Here is a 23,378-nt window from a genome sequence, read left to right on the forward strand (position 1 = left end):
CAAATGGAAGCCTAAATTATGCTAACAGAATAGCTTGTTCTCTTAGGCTTGGACATTCATTGCCTGACCTTTAGAAGGATACAATTGTGTAATAAGTATCAATGTGCTCTAACTGTTTGACTGGAAGTGGGATTGTGAAGGTTAAACAAATTAGTCATTCACTACTGACCTCAAAAATAAACTGTGTCTCTTCATGGCTATTTGTACAGAATAAAGCTGGGTTGGAACTCTACTTTTAAACTGTTTATTCATGGAGTCCATAGCGGTCTTTCTTCACAATATTAAGGGCCATTGCTGTATCAGCAGTAGCTTATATTCAGTTTTCCTATGAAATGTATTCTAATCTGTTGTAAATGTGTTCCTTTATTTGTCTTTTTCATTTGTTGTGCTCTGCACATCTAACCTACAAAATTAGGTGTATGCAGAAAAGTACCTTGCAGGAGTATGATTCAAAAATGTGTCTATGGGTCAACAGTGTAGATTTTCAGGTTTGTATCATAATTAAGCACATTTTCGTGGCCCTTTATAGTTCATATGGGGCTAGTTTTAGCCTCTAGTTGGTAGTAAGTCACCACATTCTGCATCTGAACTGTAGCATTTGTGGATGAGGCAGTGTGTTGGCTTGGTGCATTGAACGGAATGTTCCTAATTGCAGTTCCCCTAAGTATCATAAATGGAGGTCCTGAAGCTGTTGCTGTATACCGAAGCATAAACCACCTAGCTTTCTAGTGTCTGATAATAATTGTGTTGCCTATTGGATTTTTCTGTCTTCTAAAACTGCTTCTACTCGATCCCTTCTGCAAAAATAATCCTGACTTAATCTTTGTCTTTTATCTACATACCATTCTATTCTTCTTCTTGCTTTCTTTCAGCAATTTGTCCGTTTTCTTGTTCACACTTTTCTTTACATTCATGTGACCACTTTCAATCTGGTTTTCATCCTGCACACTGAGTGTAAAATCATGAATCGGTAATATCTAATTCCTATTAACTTTTTTTTTGTTCAGTTATCTGACTCTGCTCTGGATCATTCTTTTCCCTCTAATTATTTGTACTGTTTCATTGCCCAGCAACCACCCTGTTTTGATCTGTCCTTGGTGCAAGTCCTTTAGCTTGTTGACACTTGTTTAACTTTATGAAGACTTCTCTTTTAAAAAAAAGTTAACTTTGTGAATTATTTCTCCTGATCTTTATTCATTAGTCTTGAAGGCATTGCTGCGATTCCTACTGTAAATCCTTGAAGACAGACCTTCTCTTGTTTACTTTTCTGTGTGATGTTTTTCCTCCAAACCCTTCCATATTCGTTCCCCCACTTTCAATTCTGCTGTTCTCGGTCTTTTTTATAACCCCCTTTTTTTCATTATCTTTACTTAATATTTTATTTATTAAAATAAGTGGGAGGAACAAGAGGTGAGAAGTGAAAAAAATGGGAATTCAAGAGAAAATGTCGAATACAAAGGGAGATGAAGCATAGCTGAAGCTGACATGATGGAATAAAACAGGAATAAGGTGTTTTGCCGACTCAATGGTTATATAATTGAATAAGTATGAAGATTGAAAAATATAGGTAGAAGTAGAGAGAGACATGGGATGAAGGGAGAGACTTGGTAAGCAAAGAATGCAAATGAAGGAAGAAAATAGTATTGGAAACATTGAAGAAAGAAGGCGTGAATGAGAAACTTTATAAGAGGATCATTGCCTTGAAAGATTAACTTGAAAATCCACTGTAGTGCCTTCAAGTATATCTTTCAGAATCTGAAAGGAGTCAGCACTTTATCTGCTGTTGTCTTCAGCACCATGTTGTACAGGTCAAACGGCTTTAGCCTTTTAAGCTATTATTATTGAGCTCATAGATCCCGAGGTTTAGCTTGATTTAGAAGGTTTTAGGTAGACTACCACAGATTTTCTTCTGAAAAAGACTGAAGATGATTCCGGGCTGAACGACTAAATGGTAATATTTACAGCCAGAAATATGTATAAATGTTTTTGTTTTTAAATTAATGTGTTGCATTCGGTCACCTTTGCATGCTTACGTTCGAATGCTATTCTTTTGTGCATTATGCCAAAATGTTTTCTCTTTCAGAAAAGACCATTCCAGTCAGAAGTCATCTCATGGAGCTGGGTTTAACTGCTGCAAAATTTTCTCGGAAACTTGGCAATGTTGGTCTTGCCACAAGGTTACTTGCTCAGTGCAGTGAAGTTCAATTGGGGCACGCTACCACAGCCCAGGATTTAGTCAATCATTTTAAAAAAATGTCCATACAAGATCAAGTAGATGAAAAATGGGGTCCTGAACTAGACATTGAAAAATCAAAGTTACTATACTCGGCAGGTAAGTGGAAGTTTTGTACACATTATATACATTATTTTTAAACGTTACTAAAAGTAGTTTGTATAATGCTTGTATATTATTGTACATGCTTTTGCTAATAAGTATACATTTGCAGCCGAATATGCCTTAGTCTACTCTTTATCACCCAATGGAAGTGCATTGCGATTACATTTTTACACTTGCAAAACCAAGTAATACTTTAATATATATTGTAACCAAATCCATTAACAAGCTTAATCCTTCATGTTGTGCAGGTCAGTCCACCCATGCCATGGAAATGCTGAGTTCCTGTGCCATATCATTTTGCAAATCAGCCAAAGCAGAGGATGCAGTGGCTAAATCTATATTGACATTAGCAAAATGGATTCAGGCTGATTGGAAAGAACTTTCTAGCCAACTGAAGCTGGTTTATAGAGCACGACAACAACCAAATCCTACTGGACTCTCGACTTTGGCTAAAAACATACACACCTTGATTGACCTACCACCTGTTAATACAATGGAAGAAGAATATCCGCGAATTGAGAGCGAATCTACAGGTAAAATTAACATTCAGTGATTGCCAAATTATTTTTTGTAAGTACTATTGCTTAAAAGTCCTGACAAAAGCGTACCCTTCCTTGCTTGAACATGTACTGACGGTCCGGTTTCTACACCAATTAAAAAGAAAGCACAGTTTAAATTGCTTCTATAAAGCAGCTGCCACTTCAGGATTACAAAAACTAGGATTAATTTTCTATTCGGTATTGGATATTTATCCACGGATCACCACAAACTGAACAGTCTCTCTGCATGTGTATCTCTTGTTATTCAATCTTTATAGTAGTGCATTTCCCAGTGTCTCAATGTTGACACTGTTGTCCTGGATTTGAAACATCGGACCCACATTTTGAACATCCTTCTCTTTACATAAATTCCTCCAGCCAGCTAGAAAAATTTGATGGCTTTGAAAGATGTCTTGGTGAATTAGTAGTACTGTGAGTAAGGGGGCGGCATCATTACAAATAGTAAGATTTTCGATGAGCGGAAAGAGTTTGAGAGGTTTTTTCTGGAGTGAGGATCCTCTTATGAGAGCCTCAAATTTTAAACTAGGATGAGTTTTCCACCATCTCTGAAATGGCTACTGTCCCTGATTTACCACAGTGTTCCTCCAACATTAGGGTGCTCTTTCAGAGGAGTCTGTCTCAAAATCAATCATGCTAAATCTTTAAACTCTCAAATTCATCAGTTTTGTTTCAAAGTGAATCCTGACAAGCATTTGTAGCCTACACCGTTAAAGTCTAGGTTTTAATTGTTGAGATTGCTGTTTAGATAGTAAAGACATTCAGTAAGATGAAACCTTATACGGAAAAAAAACTGGGATGGGCAGAAGAGTCTTCTAGTAACAATCGTTGGTACCAGCAGATAATTATATTTTAGTAACAGCTCCTGTAGACTTCATGATCAATGGCATCATGAATTCAGTGTAGTATGTACAGTATTTTTTTAATGTATATTTTTATTGATTATAACACAAGAGTAAAAATGTACATAACGGGTGTCATTTGGTGAGACATATTACAACGGTGAATGGGCGAAGGAATTGTGGAAATGCAGTACAATTATAAGATTCTGAAGAATATCAATACCAGCTTAGAGCTGAGGCAAAACAATACGATATAGATAACCATAAGCAAACCTTATCAGAACCCGCCCACCAGGAATACAGGACACGCAAATTGAACACCCGACACCCGGTTATGAGGGACAAAAAGATCAGGAGAATATGCCACATCTCTTGTGAAGAAGGGAAAAGGGAATAGAAAGGTCATAGAACAAAATAAAGGAAAAAAAAAAAAAAACTCAACCCTGCACCCCTGCAGATGGCTACGACCTAACCCCACTAGCAGCGTGCCTGTTGCCCCCTAAACTACACCCCAAGGAAGGGAAAAGACGGAGGAGGAGATGTATTACAAGACGATACGGGCTCCCGGACTCCCCTCCCCCCGCCAAAAGCAGACATCCCCAACTGTGATATTAAGCAAGTTGTAACAGACTAATAAGCAAACCAATAGGGGAGCCACCGACAAAGAAACGACCGTCCCGCCCAGCCCCTGGTACCACAGAGGCAACAAATCCCATTTCGATCGCAGCAGTCACACCAACTCCAGACAATTAGAATTCCATCTGGCCCGCACTCCCACAGATACTACCCAGCAGAGTCAAAAGAAAGTCACTGTACCAAATTCAAGTCAAATTCAGCCCTGGCCCTTACGATCCATTGCACAAACCCCAACCAGGAGAACCAATATAGTAGCAAAAGAGTCAAAGCGTTGCTGGAAAAGGAGATCAATATAGCCTGAAAGATTCAAAAAGGTTAAGTCTCGAAGTCTATCGGATACACGAAAGTCAATCCAAAAAATATTAGTGGAGGTCTCCAGAAGAGAAGGAAGAAGTGAGTCCTGTGCGGGCGATGACTTCGCCGATCTTGCTAGGTGTTCAGGGGCTCCAGTAACGTATCGCTGTAATCGTGCGGGTACAACTGGTACCAGTTTCAGAACAGATTCGGGGTTCTCCTCTCGAGGTAAATCAAGCTTCGCGGGGGTAACCGTATGTTGCGGGTCTGAACACAAGGCTGGAGTCCGGTCTCAAGCAAACAGTCTCGAGGCGTGCAGTCAAGTTGTGGAGAGCAGCCTCCATTTGCAGGTGAAGAGCCCCGATGGCGGCCATTACGGTCCCCAGGGTCGGTCCACACACCGTCCAATCCATCTCCGCGTGAACGACAACAAAGCAGATCTTCAACCCCGGAGGCCGGCTACTCCGGGGGAATCAACAGGCGCGGAGAGGACGGAGGCGACTGGCGACTCACAGGCTTGGCAACCGTTACACCACTGCCGAGAGCGGGGGCCCCACCCGCGGACCCCGAGGGCTGCATCAGGGTCCCGGGACCTGGCCCCCCACCCACCGTGGCAACCACGTCTCGTCGCCGTTCATCCAGTATTTACAGGGACCAAAGACCACCACCAGGATGGAGAATATGTTCCACTCCGATGAGACCGGACTCCGCCGGACATCCGCGGCCGATGTTGTTCAACTGAAACCCGGCTGGGTCAGTACTCGCGGCCCCGGCTTACACACTGGAGGAGGCCCAAAAATGAAAGACGGTGTAACTTCGTCAATAAAGGCGAGAAAAACTCCGGGATTGCCCCCCTGGGCTCAGCAACGATTCAGACACACGGGAGTCTGGCGGGAGGTCAGGATGAAGTTCAGGATAAGTCCGCCAGCGACGGAGGTCGACGGAGCCGGGAGCTTATGCGGCCATCTTGGTTGCTTGCGTAGCTCCTCCTCCTCTAGTATGTACAGTATTGATGCAATTTCAGTTTTTTACCTTAAACAGCTATCATTATTTATTAGTTAGGAAGAGATTGATACACCAGGGAGTGCTTCAGAGTGCAGAAAATGATTTTGCTCACACATTCGTAATGAAATCGCCTCTTGTCCCCCAGCCACCTCCTCATCTCCCCCATCCAAGAAGCTCTATGACTGAAGTTGTCAAAAGGTAGCTTTAGAGAAAGTTACAGTGGAAAAAAAGGAACCAAGGTCCCTACTTTTTTATCCCCCAAAAAAAAGTTGTTTGAGACCTATTATAAACTTGGAGTTTCTTAATCTCTAAAAGAAATTAATATTGTTACTCTCCGTGTTGCAAGCTCATCCAGAAAGGGCTAGGTCAGTCTCTAAGGACCTGCAGGAAACAGATTTTCATATTCCTGTCCAAGCAGGTCATAGACAGTATCTAAAAAGACAGCATTCTCAACTAGGCATGCTGCCATAGAATAAAGAATTGAGGGTTACTTAGCATCCAAAGATATATTAGCGGAAAGGTTTGTAAAGCCAAAAACACTATGCAGTCCAATGCATGTCTTCTGACCCTGTGCTCACAAGACTTGAGTGGGAACAATGTCAGAGTCGCCGGCACAGCTAACATTTTTATATTGATTGGTAGTCCAACAGAAATATCTGTAATGAGAAAATGCCAGATAAAATGTGCAACCGTATATTCACTGTTGTACCCTGCCCAATTAATCTCTTTGCAAAGATTATGGCCAATACTTAGCTTTTGCATGCTTCAGAAACAATATGGTTTTGTTACTTCTCCCCATAGTCCTGGATTTCATTTCAGATTGGTAAAGGGTCAGTGTTAATATAGTATCCAAAAGAATATCCATAAGAGGCAATGCTTTTATTTTGTACTTTAGCCTGGACTCCATTCTGGGTAGTCTATGCTTTCCAGGTATTCGTACACAGAGGAGACCCAGCCTGATTAGCTGGACCCAGCGAATACTTCCCATCTGAAAGAGACTGTTAGTTCTAGATTCCTTACCTTAGAATTACCCCCAGGTGTCAGACTGGATCCGGAGAATTTTTTCCGTGGTAGTACCCCTGCGCATTGGTAGGTGGCGTCCGTCAACTCCACGTCTGTCGTTGGCGTCGTGGTTGCCGGGATGATGTCGCGGTGCCTACTTAGATGTCGCCCCTGCGAGCTGACGTATGTTCTTTCTTTTTCCGCGCCAGCCTAGCACAGATCCGTAGAGAGGAAACGTGGGATACAGAGGGTTGTCTACATCTTGATGGTTTCTCCTCATACTTTGTCCCAGCAACCCTCTCCTCTAGTGGATCGGCTAAGGGTGGTCTGCTAACCTTAGTAAGACTGGAGCACAAGTGTGCAATAGAGGTTTTAAACTCCAAAGCTATGACCTCCCAGGGTGCCCTTTTAACATTCCCCAACAAGCGTAGACTTCTTCTTACCAATTTTTACACTATTGTCACATCCTGAGAGGAGTGAGATGTAATCACTAGTTTTAAAGCATTTATTGATGACTTATACCTAACTGAACCACTTTTACTATAATTATGGTTGCCAGGGATTTTAACTTGCACCCCATTGTAGGAAGGTGGATATCTGACTATGGTTACCCCCAACTTTTTGCCTAGTGTTTTGCTGGTTTTTGACTTAGTTGGCCTGGGATCCTGCTATTCAGGACCCCAGGCTTCCTGCTCGCTCTGTTAAAATGGAACCCATGTACCTTAGGTACATATCTAATTGGATACTGGGTATCCTTATCAGTCCCTGTACAGTGTACCTTAGGTACCCAGGGCATAGGTGTACCCAGGGCCTACCAGGGGCTGCAGCATGTATTATGCCACCCCTGGCTGACCATCCAAAACTGACACAACTGGCTGTTAACACAGCTGGGGCAAGGTGGTGTAATCACCCTTTGCTGTAGATATAGTATACCTATATCTAACCCTAAAATGGACACATATACTCCTATCAGTCACTCCTATGGCAGGCCTTATCAATCCTGAAGGCAGAGTGCTTGGAATTATGTGAGATGGTGCTCTAGCATGAGCTGAGCCTGTCTGCAGCTTGCGGAACCAAGTCCTTATAGCTGTTCCATGATAACGCTATACCATATACTCTTAAGTGCATTATAATCCTCGCGGTTATTGCTAACTTTGGTATAGCATTATCAAAACATGTCGAGTAAGGTGTCATACGAATTGGAATACTACCCCCTCGCCAGTTTTGGCGACGGGGGTAGCATTCCACCTTTTTAGAGGGACACGACATGTATGTAACTGGGAACCCCGGTTAAAGTTAAGCAGAGCCTCAGCATCACAAAATGGATGCTGCCACCACAGACACAAGTCTGACCTCCTGCTGCTGGGAGTCCTTCCAGTGAGGGAGGCCTGGACAAAGGGTTTCCTGCCTTGGGAGGTGCTAGCACCACCCCAGACAGGATTTTGTGTATTAGGTAGGACAGGCCTGAAAGGAATGAGACATGCCTGGGGCACACAAGGTGCCCTGTGCATACACAGGTTCAAACCAGTTGCTGGGGCACTCCAGCCCCAGCTCTGGCGCGAAACCGGACAACGGATAGGGGGTGTAACCACCCCCCCTTCCTGGTCCCACCCATGGGAGGGACCTAGTCACTAGTGCAGCCCCCTTTAGGAGAATAAAGGTAGGAGCTGGTCCCATTCCAAGTTAGATTATCTTGAACAACTTTACAAGAAGAAACTCTGGACTTCGACGTTCTGCTCCACAGAAGACTGAAGAATCTCCCTTGTGGGCAAGGAGTGTCCACCCTGCAACCGCAGGCACCATCAAGCGTCCTAGTGGTCCACTTTGTCGTCCTTCCTGCCGGATCCAGACTTCAGAGCCCGACGAGACCCGGAATCCCAGTCCTCTCCGACATCTACTCACATCTGCAGCACAGCTGAGACCCGTGGGTGGGACGAGACACGTGGGACCGGCCATCTTGAAGAGACTGCACTTCGCTTCCAGCACGACTTCTGAGGTATCCTTGAGAAAGTGCTTTGGGGACTGAGAAGCCCCAGCCCCGAGCAGCTCCTGCACCGAAGACCAGCCCTCCAGCATCCACGAGATCTGTGTGGGGCCCTTTTGCTTGGTTGCTGCTCGACGCGTTGTCTGGTCACTTGCCGGCTGGCTAGTGACCTCCGAGACGACGATCCTTGAAATCTTCACTGCTGGTCTGGTTGCTCCAGACTGGCCCTTGCTTCCTTCCAAAAGAGAAGCACCCCGGACTCTCCTAGTCCGCACCAGACGCCTTTTCCACTCACCGCGTGGGTTGCCTTTGCCAAGGCCTGTTGACGCCGAATCCGGAACAGACACCGCCGACAGCGAGAGCCTACGTGGGACAGCTCGTGCCTCCATCCTGGTCGTCAATGGACGCCTCCTGGTCCACGTGGCTGCAGAGTCAAGCGTCCACTCTTCACCAGATCGCGACGACGACATCTGGCTAGTGACTTTGAACATTGTCCCCTCTGCTTTCAGGTCTTCATCTTCCTCGATCCACCCGTGAATCGCACCGTACATCTTCCTCCTGGTCGCCTGCAGCATCTTTCTCCAAGGCTCCATTGACTTCGACGCGGAAACCCGACACACTTTGACACCTATGCACCCGCAGCCCGTGGGTGAGGTAACAAGAGCATTTCGGTGCTCAAGGGTAGATTAACTCTCCTAGTGTCAAGATTCCCAGTCGTTTTAGTCCTAGATAGTGAAGACTGTCCGTACTTACCTTTTTCGTAAACTGTACTGTCCATTGACTTTGTTCCGCATCTCGCGTGTGAGTTCACACTCTGCACACGCGTCCAGTGAGCCTCCTATTACTTACCTGAGGTTAGGATAGTGTAGTCCCAGCGAACCTACAGCCTCTGGACAGTACCATTCCTTCCATCGATTTCCTTATACACTTTACTAGGGCACCATTGTTATTCTGTGCAACTTATCGTATTTTTCTTAAGAGATTGTCATGTGCTTAGCCCTCTGATCTCATAAAGAGTTCAGAGGTGTTTGTTATAAATAAACATACTGTTTATTTTCATAACAACCTGTGTGGTGTCCTTTCATCTGGTATTCAAGGGGTTATATGTGGTAAAACAGCTGGCTTCACATGCCAAAAGAGTTTAGCCTAAGACTGCTTCGCCTATGCTACCATTAGGATAGTAGCTGGTCTATAAGGTTGACTTACAACCAATCACCATAAGGGTTGTTTGGTCTGATACAAGGTGATCACTAGAACTAGTGAGCATCATATATCAGGCCAACTTCTCACACCCATCATGTACAGCGACCACGGATTCTGACTCTGAAGGCTCGTAGATGAAGAGCTGGTCCCTTTAATAGACCACCAGACTGCTGACCACATTATTTTGAACTTATCTGAGGTCAGTGCCGCTATCTCCCATTTACCATCTAATAAGGCTCCAGGGCCTGACTGGGTTCCAGGGGACCTTTTTATAAAAAACTGTTTTGACCTAGGGGCACCATTACTGACTTCACATCTAAATGCTGCAGCGGCCGGCCCTCTCCCATTAACCTGGTCAAACTCGATAATAGTCCCAGGTTTTAAAAAGGGCAATAGATCAGACCCAGCATGTTTTAGGCCCATCTCCCTCATAGACTCAGAGGTGAAGATCATTGGTCGGATTTAATTAAACCGCATAGCTGACTGGGCCAAGAGCAGAGGCTTTTTAACTGACCTACAATATGGGTTTTGTCCTGGACGGGGGACTATAGAGCAAACGTTTAACCTTTACTTATTAACATGTAAATACACTAAGGTTAAAAAGGGGGCATTCCATCTGGCCTTTATGGACCTTGGCTCTGCCTTTGACAGAGTCAACCGCTCCAAGCTCTGGTCTCTGATGGAACAGATGAATATAGATCCAGTTTTAATATATTTGCACTCTGACCTTTCAGCCAGCGTCCGGTTTGGCCCTAATGGGGAGTGCACTGAGCACTTTAAATTGCATCGCGTGGTGCGGCAAGGTTATATTTTTTTTTTAGGTTTAAGTATTTTTTATTGAGGAAGTACAGAGACATAGCAATGTAAAGCATGAAAGAGGTCGGGCAATAATAGACAGTTCCCAGAGAGCAAATTAACTGCCGATACAGTCTTCAGAACTCACCGCCACCGTCGTGGTCCAATAGTCTAAATCAAGCGAGAGCGGTTACAGGTGGCATCCTCAAGCATTGCGGTCGAACGTCGACCGGGAAGCAAATACCAAGCTCTCTGTACTTCACTAAGAACGTAACAAACTTCCCCAACAACCCCCCCGACCTGCCCCTTCCCCCCTCCCCCCAACTCTCAGTCCGGTGCCGCGCAAGAAAGGTTCACAGACACTCACAAGCCTTCTCTCTTCGTGTACCCAACCCACTGGCCTATCCCTCTACCTTCCTCCTGTCCATTCAGGTAATCGGTGGTGTAAGCCTAAGGAGTCTCAGATACCTGGGGCACGTAAGCTCCCTGAATTCAGTAGCTAATAAAGTATGGAATGGTTGCCACAGCTCAGTGAATTGGTCGACCTCCCCAGCTAGTGTAAGTGAAATTTTCTCCATACCCAGTACATGCCACAGCCTGTGCAACCAGCCCGTGATCGAGGGGACCGTGGAGGTGCGCCAGTGTACTAGAATGTTCTGCACGGCAGAGCCCAAGGCAATGGCTATGTGTCTCCCTCTCCGGGATTTCAACGGAAACATTAAGGCATTAGGTAGGCCCAGTAAGGTATAGGCCGGGAAACGAGGTATTTCTATGCCAAAACATTTATCAATTTCATCGAGCACCTCCCTCCAATAGTCCTGTAGCAGTGGGCAGTCCCATAAGATATGTGTTAAAGTCCCAATGTGCCCGCAAGCGCGCCAGCATGTATTGTCTACGAGCCTGTGCATTTCGTGCAAGCGTTCAGGAGTGCGGTACCAGTATGTCGAAACCTTCGTGAAGGTTTCCGTGAGCCCCACATGATATGCAGAATGTCGCGCTCTGTATGAGATCTGTTCCCATTCTTTGTGGCTTAGTGTTCTCCCAAGTTCCCTGTTCCACCTCTCCCTCCCGGGGTTATAGATATGTGTGGACGGAGGCTGTAGCATTTTGTATAGATCCGATATGAGTTTCGCGTCCGAAGTGCGCGTCGCCAACCAACGCTCATAGGGGAGCAGGTTCCTATCTGCCGCATCCCGTACCTGAGGGTGCAGTGCCCAGTGTCTAACCTGCCAATATCGCATCCTATCCGCCTCGATCAGCTGGTAACTCTCCTTAAGGGCCTCAAAGGGGAGGACCCCGCCCTCCCCGTACACATGAAAAAGCGCCCTGCAGCCGTTCTCTCGCCAATGCGCAAAAGCACCCGGTTCCACCCCTGGCGTGAAGTCTGGGTTATCCACAATAGGGGTGAACGGGGAGGGGAACGTGGTTAGCTCGAACCGTTCGCAGGTAGCGTCCCACACCCTCAGCGGGACCCTAGTAACACATGAGGCGTAAAGGTTCGGGGGTCTGTGTTGTCTACGCAGGAATGGTATCTCCTGCAGCGGACGGCCCGCCACCGCCTGATCTTGGAAGAGCCAGTGCTTGTCCGACTCCCATCTGCTCCACTCCACCAAGTACCTCAGCTGTGACGCCTGGAAGTACTTGTGAAGGTCAGGGACACCCAGTCCACCCGCCTCCGGCGCCAGGGTCGTCAGTGTTCTCTTCATCCGAGGCACCCGGCCCTGCCAGACAAATTGGGATAGAGCTGTCTGCATCATCCGCATCCAACCTCTAGGGGGCTGTAGCGGAAGTGCTTGGAAGAGATATAGGATCTGTGGTAGCACGGTCATCTTCAGCGCTGCTATCCTGCCTAGCCACGATATCGTCCCCTTGCTCCATCTCCCCAGTTCCTCTTTCACTTTCTTGCCTAACGCCTCATAATTAACCGCTACCGTCGCCGACAGTGTGGGGGCCAGTAGGATGCCTAGATAAGGCACATGGTCCCGTGACCACCTCATTGGGTAACGCCTCTGCAAATCGAGTCTCGTCCCGGGTGTCAGGGAGAGATCCAACGCTGTGGATTTCCCCATATTCATCCTGAACCCGGCCGTTGTCGCAAAAGCCCTGAGCTCTTCCATACATGCAGGCAAGGCCCTCCGCGGATCCTCTAGCGCAAAAATGACATCGTCTGCGTACAAGCTTACTGTGTGGGTATAACCCCCCATCCGCACTCCCGTAGCATCTGCATTTTGTCTCACTCTCTGGGCAAAGGGCTCCATGTAGAGGGCAAAAAGTAAAGGGGACAACGGGCACCCCTGTCTCGTGCCGCGTTCGATCTTGAAACTCCTTGAGCCACAGCCGTTGACTCGTACTGCCGCCGACGGGAATTTATAACAATTAAAGACCATGCACCTGAATTTCTCCCCTATGCCCATTCGAGCCATCACCCGTTCTAGATACGGCCAGTGCACCCGGTCAAACGCTTTCTCGGCGTCGACTGAAAGGAGCATCCTTTCCCCCGGGATCCGGGAGGCCTTTTCCAGTACGTGCACCAACCGCTTGGTATTGTCTACCGTTTGCCTGCCGGGTATAAAGCCGGACTGGTCCGCCTCAACCAGTCCGGGGAGATATTGCGCCAATCTCGCAGCCAAGATCCCTGTGTAGATCTTCAGGTCCACGTTTAAGAGGGAGATCGGTCTGTACGAGCCACACTGAGCCCTGTCCTTCCCCGGTTTGGGTATGACCGAAACCGTGGCATGCAGAAGATCCGACGGGATAGCGCCGGGACAGCTAAAGGAGTTAAACAGTTTGGTCAATATCGGAGCTAGGGCGGTGCAAAACGTCTTATAGAAGAGGGTGGTGTAACCATCCGGTCCCGGAGCCTTCCCGAGTTTCAGCCTAGCGATCGCCGAGATAACCTCCTCTATCCTAATCTCTCGGTCCAGGTAGTCAGTCTGAATTTGAGCTAGGGACGGAAGAGTCACCGAGTCCAGGTAATCATCTGGGTCCCCAGTGGCCGCCCCGTCCTCCGCGTAGAGCTTGGAGTAGAACTGCCGGAAAGCCTCAGCTATATCGGCGTCGTCTGTAACTGTGCGCCCATCAGGCACCGCAAGTGCTTTGACCCGACGGCATTGGTGTGCAACTCTAAGCTTAGCTGCCAATAACCGGCCACAGCGATCCCCCCCTGTGTAAAAAGCGTGTTTCAAGCGGAGAGCCGCATACTCAGCCCTGTCCAGATCTAGAGACGACAGGAGCTTCCTCGCCGCTTTCAGCTGTTTCCAAATTCTGGGAGCCCCCGTGCGCCGATGCACCTGTTCCAGTTCCCTGACCTTGTGTGTGAGTTCTTCCCGTTTAATTTTCCTTTCCCTATTTTCGGCTGCCGATATTGATATAAATTCCCCCCGTAGGACCGACTTAAGAGCCCCCCATTGGGTCGCCAGGGTGGTGTCGGAGTTAGCGTTATGCAACTGAAATTCAGTCACAGCCGCGGTGACACGCTGCACCACAGGTTTTTTGTGTAAAAGGGCGTCCCGCAGGCGCCAGACTCCGCGTTGAACAGGGACCGATGGGGGCAGAAAGGTACCCGAGACCGGAGCGTGGTCCGAGAGGGAGATGACCCCGACCTCCGAGGCAGTGGCCATGTCCCGAACCGGGCCTGAGACCAGCAAGTAATCTAGCCGTGCATACGTTTTGTGCGCGTGTGAGAAGTATGAGTAGTCCCTATCTGTGGGGTGAAGCCCTCTCCAAAGGTCGTGCAGGTCGAGTTCAGCCAAATGTGTTTTCATAGTGTCCGAGAGTTCCCCAGTCTGTGGAAAGCGCTGTGCTGATCTGTCTAGTGAGGAATCTAATACCATGTTGAGGTCCCCCCCCAGAATGAGATGTCGATCGGGGGACGCAGTGACATCTATCAGCGCGGTGTGGAGGAAGTGTTCCTGACGCTCGTTTGGGCAGTAAACCGACCCCACCGTGAAATGCAGGGGCCCCAGCTTGAACCTGTACACCAGCAGTCTCCCCTTCTGTTCAGCTAATTTGTGCAGCGCCTCACCCCTAAAGGATTTAGATACCAATATAGCAACTCCCGCCGTTTTAGTGGAGTGGGAAGAAAAAAACTGAGTGGGGAAGGCACGGGACCGCATTCTATGGCAATCACCCATCAACAAGTGCGTTTCCTGTAACAGACAGATGTCCGCCTGCGAGGCTTCTAACAGGGAGAGAACTGCCCTCCGCTTCGTGGGGTTGTTTAGGCCTTTCACATTCAAAGTCACCACTTTCAAGCCTGCCATACCAGATCAATGTAACCTTTCAGCACTAGGCAGGCGAAGGCGGCCAGTGCCAATCCCGGCTGTGAATCGGCCCGTAAGGTCCGGTTCAGCTGAACACACATAACACAGACACCGGACTGAGTCGCCCCGAACTCCCCCCTCCCGGATCCCCAGGCCCCCGAACTCCAACTCCCCAACCCCCGCATCCCCTTCCCCCTTCCCCCAACTTGAGCCTCCCAACCCATCCCCTCTCAACCGTTTGTAGTCCAAAGAGTCCCAGGCCTGCCCCTTACGGACAGGTCTGTGGTAAGGTACCTTCGTGGGCGATCAGCCACCAGCACCCTGCCTTCGCATTCCCGCACCCACCTCCACCCCAAGCCCGCTTTATCAACAATGCACTGTCAATCTCCCCCCGGAGTCCTGTTAGGCGGTCAGCGCTACTTCTCCCTCGACCATCGAGGTCTCAGTAGCAGTTCGAATTGCGTCCGCCATTCCAGATCTCACTGTCGGCGAGTCCGGTCTCTGCGTGGCCCTCTGCGGCCTGTGTCTCGAGACTCTCCGCCAGCCACCGTCAGTTGAAGCCCTCCGTCGTCGGGGCGTGGACGACTCCTCTTCCTCCGCCGTGATCCCTAGGACCTCGCAGACTTCTTGAAGAGATCTCAGCTGGTGCGACTCTTCATTCCAACGGAAAATGAGGCGGAAGGGGTGCCCCCACGAATAGGGCGTGTCGTGCTGTCTTAGGAAGTCCGTTGCAATCTTGAATGCCCTGCGTTTCTGGAGTGTAGTTGCAGCTAGGTCTTGGAAAAGCGCCACTTGGTGATCTCTGAACACTATCGTTTGCTTCTTCCTCGCTTCACACATGATCCTCTCTTTTAGCGGAAAGTCAGGAAGAAAAGCCAGTACGTCCGGCGGAGGTCCATTCGCCCGTCGTCGCGGGCCTACTCTGTGAGCCCTGTCAATCCTGATAGGGAATTCCGCAGGCTCGCCAATGACAGTGCGGAACAGTTCTTGCAGATAGACCACAATGCCGGAAGTCTCTTCCGTGGACGGCACTCCCCGGACTCGTATGTTGTTCCGTCTTGCTCTGTTTTCCAGATCCTCGTTATGCAGTTGGAGGTCAATGTGTTGGTCCCTGAGGCGGAGGACCTCCTGCTGCAAGTGTGTTATCTCATCGTCCTGCCTTTGCGTGGAGCTCTCAACCGCTTCCACCCTCTCCCCAAGACCATCCACCTCTCTGCGCAGTTCTCGTACTTCACCGGCCACTTCCCTTTTCAACTCCTGAAAATCGTCCCGCAAGGTCCCAAACAAGGACTCCAAAAAGGATCTGGTGACCGGAGGCTCACCGCTGTTCCCTCCTTGCGATCCGCTTGCACCTCCTGACTGAGTTGAGGGCTTGTCCCCTTTGCTGGCTGGTTTACTGAGCATGTCTGTGAGCGTCCGACTGCCTCCTTTGCCGCCTTTCTGCCCGGCCATCTCCTCCCCTGTTCCGCTGTTCGCGTGTGAGCTCTGGCAGTCCCCAGCTAATCCGTTACCTGGGTAGGCCCGTACCTTCGGCCTGCACCCTCGGGAGCCTGCGCTAAGTGGGTCGGTCCTCAACAAGTCCAGCGACCCACGTTCGGGCCCCCGGCTTCCGGCTGCTCAGGAAGAGCCCAATGGCACTCGGCGCTCTTCCCAGGTTGCCCTACCGCCGTCCCAGCTGGTAACAGGCGTTGCCTCGGTTCCCCTGCCTCTGTGGTGTGAAATGCCTCAGACTCCCGAACTCCTCAGGGCAACCCGGGGCTCCACCGGGGGCCCGGCGCTACGATACACACACCCAGCCCACTCCTCACCTCTGGTGTCGAGTCCTTGGTGTAGAGGGGGGGGGGGGCCCTCGACCGGTGCCCCGCTCTTGGCCGGCGTCGCGGCTTACCACCGCCCCTCAACCCCTGGTATCGGTCACAGTCACTCCGCGATGCTCCGGGGCACTCCGCGCCCCCCTCGCGCCTGTCCCAACAATGGCGTCTTAGTGCTGTCCAGCCACTGCGTTCCGGGCCCCTATCCGTCCCTCCAGCCGTGTCCTAGGGGGTAGGCGTCGTGAAAATTGTAGGATCACCCCTGTGTGGCGCACCACGAGTCTTCACTCCTCCGGGTACCCACACTCGCTCACCCGGTCCCCTCCTCACCTCTTCCGGTCATGGGGGTTGGGAGCCAGGGCCCTGCTCCGTCTCCGTGCATGTGCCCCCCTTCGAGGCCTGCCGAGTCAGCCGTCTGTCCCGCGCCCAAGCCCCGGTTTCCCAGAAGTCCGCTCCGGGCTGTGCACTGTCTCTGTCCGGTCCCGGTTCCGGACCACCGCCGACTAGGCCGCAGCCGCGGCCTCAGGTAGATTTGGGGGCGGGAACAGAGCCAGAGCACTCCTTCTCACCAGAGTGCCGTCCTGCGCGCTCCCGGTGTCGGTCCGCCGACCGCTCTTCTGTGAGCGCCTGGCTCTCCTGCACCTCGTTCCGACGGTGTTCCGGGCCTCTGTCCGTCTCTCGCTGGGCCGCAGCCGCGGCCTCGCGTAGCTCCGGGGCGGGGCCGGGGTCCTCTGCGACTCCAAGCGTCGGGCACCACTAATCCCGGGGGCCGGCGCAGCAAAAGCCACCAACGCGCGGCCGTTCCCCTCCAGGCCCGTCTCTCTGCTGTTCGGAGGTTCGTCACATTGCCCTCCGGGCCGGCACCGCCTCAGGTGGGTCCTCAATGCGGGCCGCTGCGTCACCACCGCTTCGTGCTCAAGCGGCCGAGACCTCCGCCGTCTGTGCTGCGGCTCTCTAAGGGACCGGAGCTTCGCTCTGCCGCACCTGGGGATCTCCTCGCCCACACCCGGCCACCAGGCTCGGCTAGGGGGGAGAGAAGCTGCGATTAGGGCTTAGGGCCTTGGCGGGCGCAGGAGCTCGGGCAGAACACGTCCGTTCACTCCGCCATCTTGGCCACGCCCCCCGCAAGGTTATATTTTAGCCCCTTTTCTTATTTCTTTTTTATATCTATCACATGGAGCAAGCCTTGACAGTACCAGGTGTTGACATTCCTAAAGCAGGAGGTCATCTTCTACCCGCTTGCTCTATGCTGATGACATTGTTTTAATTGCCCGTACAGCTAAACGCTTTCAAAAACGTCTTATTCTTTTTTTTATTATTTTGATGAGCAGTCTTGGACCTTTAAAGCTCTGAAACCCGATTTGGTTAAAGGCGGAACTTAGTTTTAGCAGATTTATTCTGTAGGACTGTTTAAAATTGGAAAAATCCTCCCTGATCCTGTGGCTGGCATATGTGGCAGGTACTACTAAACAGGCGAGATAGGGTTGCAGGACACTCCTCTATCCCTATTCGGAATATGGATAACAACAAAGGAGTGCTAATATTTATTTATCAAACACAGAGAGATTCGTGCCTGTGCCATAAAAATAATAATAATAAACTCAAGAAAAAGTGGGGTGTGTACCAAAGTGTAAAAAACCCAATAGTTTTTTAAGAAAACCCTCACTCACCCACCTAGTGGGTGACATGCTTCATCGGGTTCCACCGGGCGGGCCGAATGCCGACCCGGTGTGCTACAACACCTGCAATTGCAGTGGAGCTGGTTAATAGTGTGTCAAGGAAGTGAATTTGGTGACAAACAGTGATGATTAAAAAAGGGCAAACTTGAGCCAAAAAATTATTTAATCAAGGCCAAGTGAGCTCTTATTAAAACCAGTGGTGGACAATCAAATATGGCTTTTAGTTTGAGCCAAAGGTATCCAATTAATAATCATAAGGTCTACATGTTTCTGCTTGTTAGTGCCAATTCGGCTGAGCTTTCATCAGGACCAGAGTGGTGAAAGAAAAGGCACTGGGCGGTGTATACGCGCTAAGGTATACCCTGACCACAGTGCACTAGTGTGAAAAATTGTAAAAAAACTCAATTTTTGTTCCGGACTCCTCTGGTATTTCCAGGTGTCCTAACCTGTAAAGTAAAAAGACACACCAACACAAATAACATTCAGATATGTATGTGTCCTTGAATAAACAGACAAACACTGGGACAGACTCTAAGCCCGGTATGGTGTACAAACCCCTTATGGTAAATCAAATGGTGGAGATCAGAGTCCTGCCGCAATAGGTAGTAGACTCAATTATCGAGGCATTTGTTGTTTCCAAACACAGTATGGCATAGGGTTCAGGTCGACATTAGGCCCTTAATTATTCCTTCACATGTCGTAAAATATCGACTGAAGGAGGCCCTGCTAATTGCTCAGGGCATATCATTATCAATAGTGTGCATTTGTAAATACGGCTCGATTCGGGTTAGAAACGAGCCTTTTTTAACAATCGCATCGCCCCCAAATTGGAAGAATTTGGCCAAACTGGTGAGAGTCACCAAAAGAAAGTTAAAAAGAAAAATGCATTACGTGAAAGCACTTATGGCCTCACTTCATGGCGTGGTGAGCGGGGACATCTTCACGCCGGAGAAAGCTGCAAGAAAAGAAAAGGGAGACTGCTTGGCAATGCCGCATCCACGTTATTGTTAACGGACGCCGAAATGGCCCGCATATGTCCCACACTTACTTCACTCCTGACGACTCCCCGCTTTGGACCTACATAGATCGCTTACACCGCCCGAATAGTGAGTGCCATACCGGCTTCCGGCTGTATGTACCGCTTCGCGCTGAATCACGTGGTTGTGTGGGCGGAGTTCAAACAGTGTATTATTTACAGTCAGTTACTCTAAAATCTTAATCAAGGTTTCTAGGTAATGAGCTTACGAAATCATAATTATGGCTTCTACTACCTAACGAGCAAATTATGCAAGGGACTCTCATCGGAAGCAGTCACAGGTATGGTCACGGCGCTATCAGTAATAAATGCTTTAATGTTCTAAATACTCATGACTTGTGCCAGCAACAGGCTTTCGAGCAAAGCATCTATTTTATCTGAAAGAAAGCACACGTTTTGCTAGTATAAAAGGAGTCTGGAAAGCCTTGAACTCTCGTGTCACGTGTCATCGGTACCCTCCAGGTGCTCAAAGATTTAAAAGAACAGGAATCTTTATATCAACCAACTTTATTGTCCTCCTCTGCGATCAGAGAAAAAAGACTGTAAGGTACCCAATGTTCCTTGCGTTTGTTATTGCGATGCCCTGATCATGATAGATCGTCTCGAACTATTGAAAATCATAATGCGGGCTAAGAGTAATGGTAGCGCAAATTATACGAGTGGGTCACATAGTGCTTCCTCTCAGAATAATGTTAGCGTGGTCAAGTTAAAGCATGTATCATCTGTTTCTATTGTTATGGATGCTCCGGACTATTACATAGAGGAGCGCAGATGTACAGGAGATCTCACAAATAGACATCTTGTAATTATACTTATCTATGGCCGGGCAAGGGGGAAGGGGCGTATATTATAAAATTGAACCAAGTTCGCATTGTCCATAAGTGCCCCTTGTGTGCCACTGTGCTGATCGCTGCATATGAGTCATTCTGAACACTGAAAGACAGGGTCATTCCCAGATCGCGTCTAGTATGCTGGGAAAATTCCAGAAAGTCTTTATGTAAACTGTTATTTGCTGCTGGTAGGAACAGACTATCGATGGAGTACTGTACCCCAAGGGATATTGTAATTTAACCCTTGTAGGTGTGTTGAAAGTCTATAAACCCAGCGCTGCTCTTTCTCGAACAGTGACTCCTGCAGTCTGGCACCCTCACCCAGCTGCTCTATCACTGTCCACTTCATATCGTTGGGGGTGTGATTGGCTTGAATAAAGTGTGCTATCTGAAAGAGACACGTTAGTGATAGATTCCTTACCTTAGAATATCCCCAGGCGTCAGACTGGATCCAGAAATTTTTTGCGTAGCAGTACCCTTGCGTGTCGGTAGGAGTCGTCTGCGGCTCCGCGTCCGTCGTGGGCGCCGTGATGACGTCGTCGGAGTACTTAGACGCTGCCTCGCGTGCTGAAGTCAGTTCTTCTTTTTTCCGCGCCAGCAGCGCAGATCCGGAAAAAGTGGTACCGTAGTCACTTTTTGACTAGACTTTTTTGATCTTTTGATCATCTTCTTTCGAAGTCTTCGACTCCGAACGGTGCCGGTAGGGATGCCAGGTTTTAAGCCCTGTGAGGATTGCGACCGGCTGATGTCGGTCACCGACCCTTACCGCCGGTGTCTCCACTCTCTCGGCGTCGACCACGACGACAAGACCTGTTCCGACTGCCGGGCCCTGACTTCGAAGGCTCGGCGGGAGCGGTCCCGTAAGCGGCTTGAACTCCGGCAGTCGGCCCCGCGCCGAGAAAGGTCCCGGTCTGGACGGAGGTCGAGGGACCGGTCGCGGGAGAGGAGCCAACGGAGCTCCGGGAGTCGACATCACTCCTCAGGGTCGAAGTCGTCAGGTAAGCACAAGAAGTCGAAGAGACGTCATCGCTCTTCCGACTCCCCCCGACGCTCGCGCGACACGGCCGGGGATTCAGGTGACACCGCCCACGCGGCTCTGTCGGAGTCGCAGGCGCCGCGTCCGGCCTCATACCCTCCGGTCCCTGGGCCTAACGCGGCGCCGGAGGAGATCGAGCGGTTCCTCATGGCCATGAGGTCCCTCTCTCCTCTGACGGGCTCCGCGGCGCCTTCGGGCCCAGCGGACCCGTCTGGGGGTCCTAGCGGGTCGGGTGCTTCGGCTCCGGCGCCGCAGGGCCCCGCTGGATCCGGGTCGTCGCCGGTGGACTTAACGACCTCGCCGACTCCACAGGTGTCACCCCCGGTGCCTTCCTCGGGCGGCGCCGGCCCCGATGCCTCCCTCGACCCGGTTCTGGCGTCGGAGCGGCGCCGCTGGGTGCCGCTTCATACGCCGTACGGAGAGTTCACTTTCCATGAACCGGCCCCATCATTTGCTAACCCTCAGTACCAGGAGATGGGTGATGAGGAGGATTGGGAGGGGTCTGAGGACCCTCTGACACGGGAGTGTCAGTCCCGGGACTGGGCAGGTGAACTTGGGGAGGCCAGTGGTATAGACACTTCGCCGGACACTGGCTTTGTCTCCCCTCCTACCGTGGCTACGGAGGAGGGGGCAACCTGTAGTGTGGTGTTGATGAGGGCGGCCAAGGCCTTGGGCCTTGAGCTCCCCGTTGCGGCCATGAGGACTAACCTCCTCACTGAGGTCCTTAAGCCGCAGTCATGCTCAGCCGAGCCTCTGCTGCCGTTTAACGAGGCCTTAACCGACGTTCTTTTGGGCACTTGGTCCAGGCCCGCTACAGGTACGCCTGTAGATAGGAATGTGGCCAGACGCCACCACCCGGCCCTGGGCGACCCTTGCTCCTGTCCACCCACCCCACCCCTGAGAGCCTGGTAATCCAGGCCTCAAATTCCCAGACCGCATTCCCGTCGGCGGCGCCTTCCAACACCGCGTGCCTCTTGGGCTGTTACACCCACTCTCTGTGGGATACGGTCGCGGACGTGCTGCCAGAATGCCCGTTGGTGGTACGGGCTAAACTCGGCCAAGCCCTTGTGGAAGGCCGAGATGCGGCACGTTATTCGATCCAGTGTGGACTGGATACCACCGACTCTCTGGGCAGAACGATGGCAACGACGGTGGCGATTCGTCGCCACGCCTGGTTGAGGTCCGCCAACTTCTCGGCTGATGTCCAGAATACACTCATGGACATGCCGTTTGATGGCCGTCGCCTTTTTGGCGACAAGGCAGACCATGCGCTTGAGTGCTTTAAGGACTCCAGGGCTACGGCCAAGTCCTTGGGACTCTCGGCCCCGCGCCAGCAATCGGCTGCCTTTCACTCCTTTCGTGGCCACGCTCCGCAGGGTAATACCCAACGCGGTGGCGGCCGTGGAAACCGCTGTGGCGGCGGTCGGGGACAACGGCGAGGTCAGTCCACACCTTCCCCCGCAGCATCCGCCTCAAAACCCTCCTAGTCCGTGCTTTCAGGCCCATGTGTCGCCAGTGGGGGGCAGGGTTCGCCACCACCTGGCGCACTGTCACGTCAGACAGGTGGGTGCTGCAAATCGTCCGAAGGGGCTACTCACTCCCCTTTAAAGCGACCCCTCCAGTTATGCCACCGCAGTACCACTGCGTATCGGGGGATCATTGCGGCTTCTGTAGGAGGAAGTTACGGCCCTCTTGGCCAAGGGGGCCATCGAGCGCGTTCCTGGGCCAGAAGTAGGGCGTGGTTTCTACTCCCACTACTTTCTGGTACCCAAGAAGGGCAAAGGGGGCCTACGCCCTATCTTGGACCTAAGGAACGTCAACGGCTTCCTCCGGAAGGAGAAGTTCAAAATGCTGACACTGGATCAGGTCTTAGCTGCCCTGGACCCAGGAGACTGGATGGTAGCGTTGGACTTGCAGGACGCTTATTTCCACATCCCCGTCCTGCCGGCCCACCGGCGCTACCTGCGGTTCACGGTTGGCCACGAGCACTTTCAGTATACCGTGCTCCCCTTCGGCCTTACCAGCGCCTCACGGGTGTTCACAAAGATGATGGCGGTGGTCGCAGCTC

The 23,378-nt window shown here is 50.4% G+C and overlaps 1 protein-coding gene across 1 annotated transcript in view; it reads left to right on the forward strand.

Annotated features, from left to right (window-relative positions):
- Positions 1 to 23,378, forward strand: part of SMG1 (SMG1 nonsense mediated mRNA decay associated PI3K related kinase) — a 1,634,890-nt gene that overhangs the window by 758,561 nt on the left and 852,951 nt on the right. The window contains exons 30-31 of the mRNA XM_078665250.1: positions 2,084 to 2,332; positions 2,587 to 2,871. Of these exons, the coding sequence (XP_078521376.1) occupies positions 2,084 to 2,332; positions 2,587 to 2,871 (534 nt within the window). The remainder of the gene's footprint in view (positions 1 to 2,083; positions 2,333 to 2,586; positions 2,872 to 23,378) is intronic.

The sequence above is a fragment of the Lissotriton helveticus genome, chromosome 10 (assembly GCF_964261635.1).
Source record: "Lissotriton helveticus chromosome 10, aLisHel1.1, whole genome shotgun sequence".
Classification (NCBI taxonomy): Eukaryota; Metazoa; Chordata; class Amphibia; order Caudata; family Salamandridae; genus Lissotriton; species Lissotriton helveticus.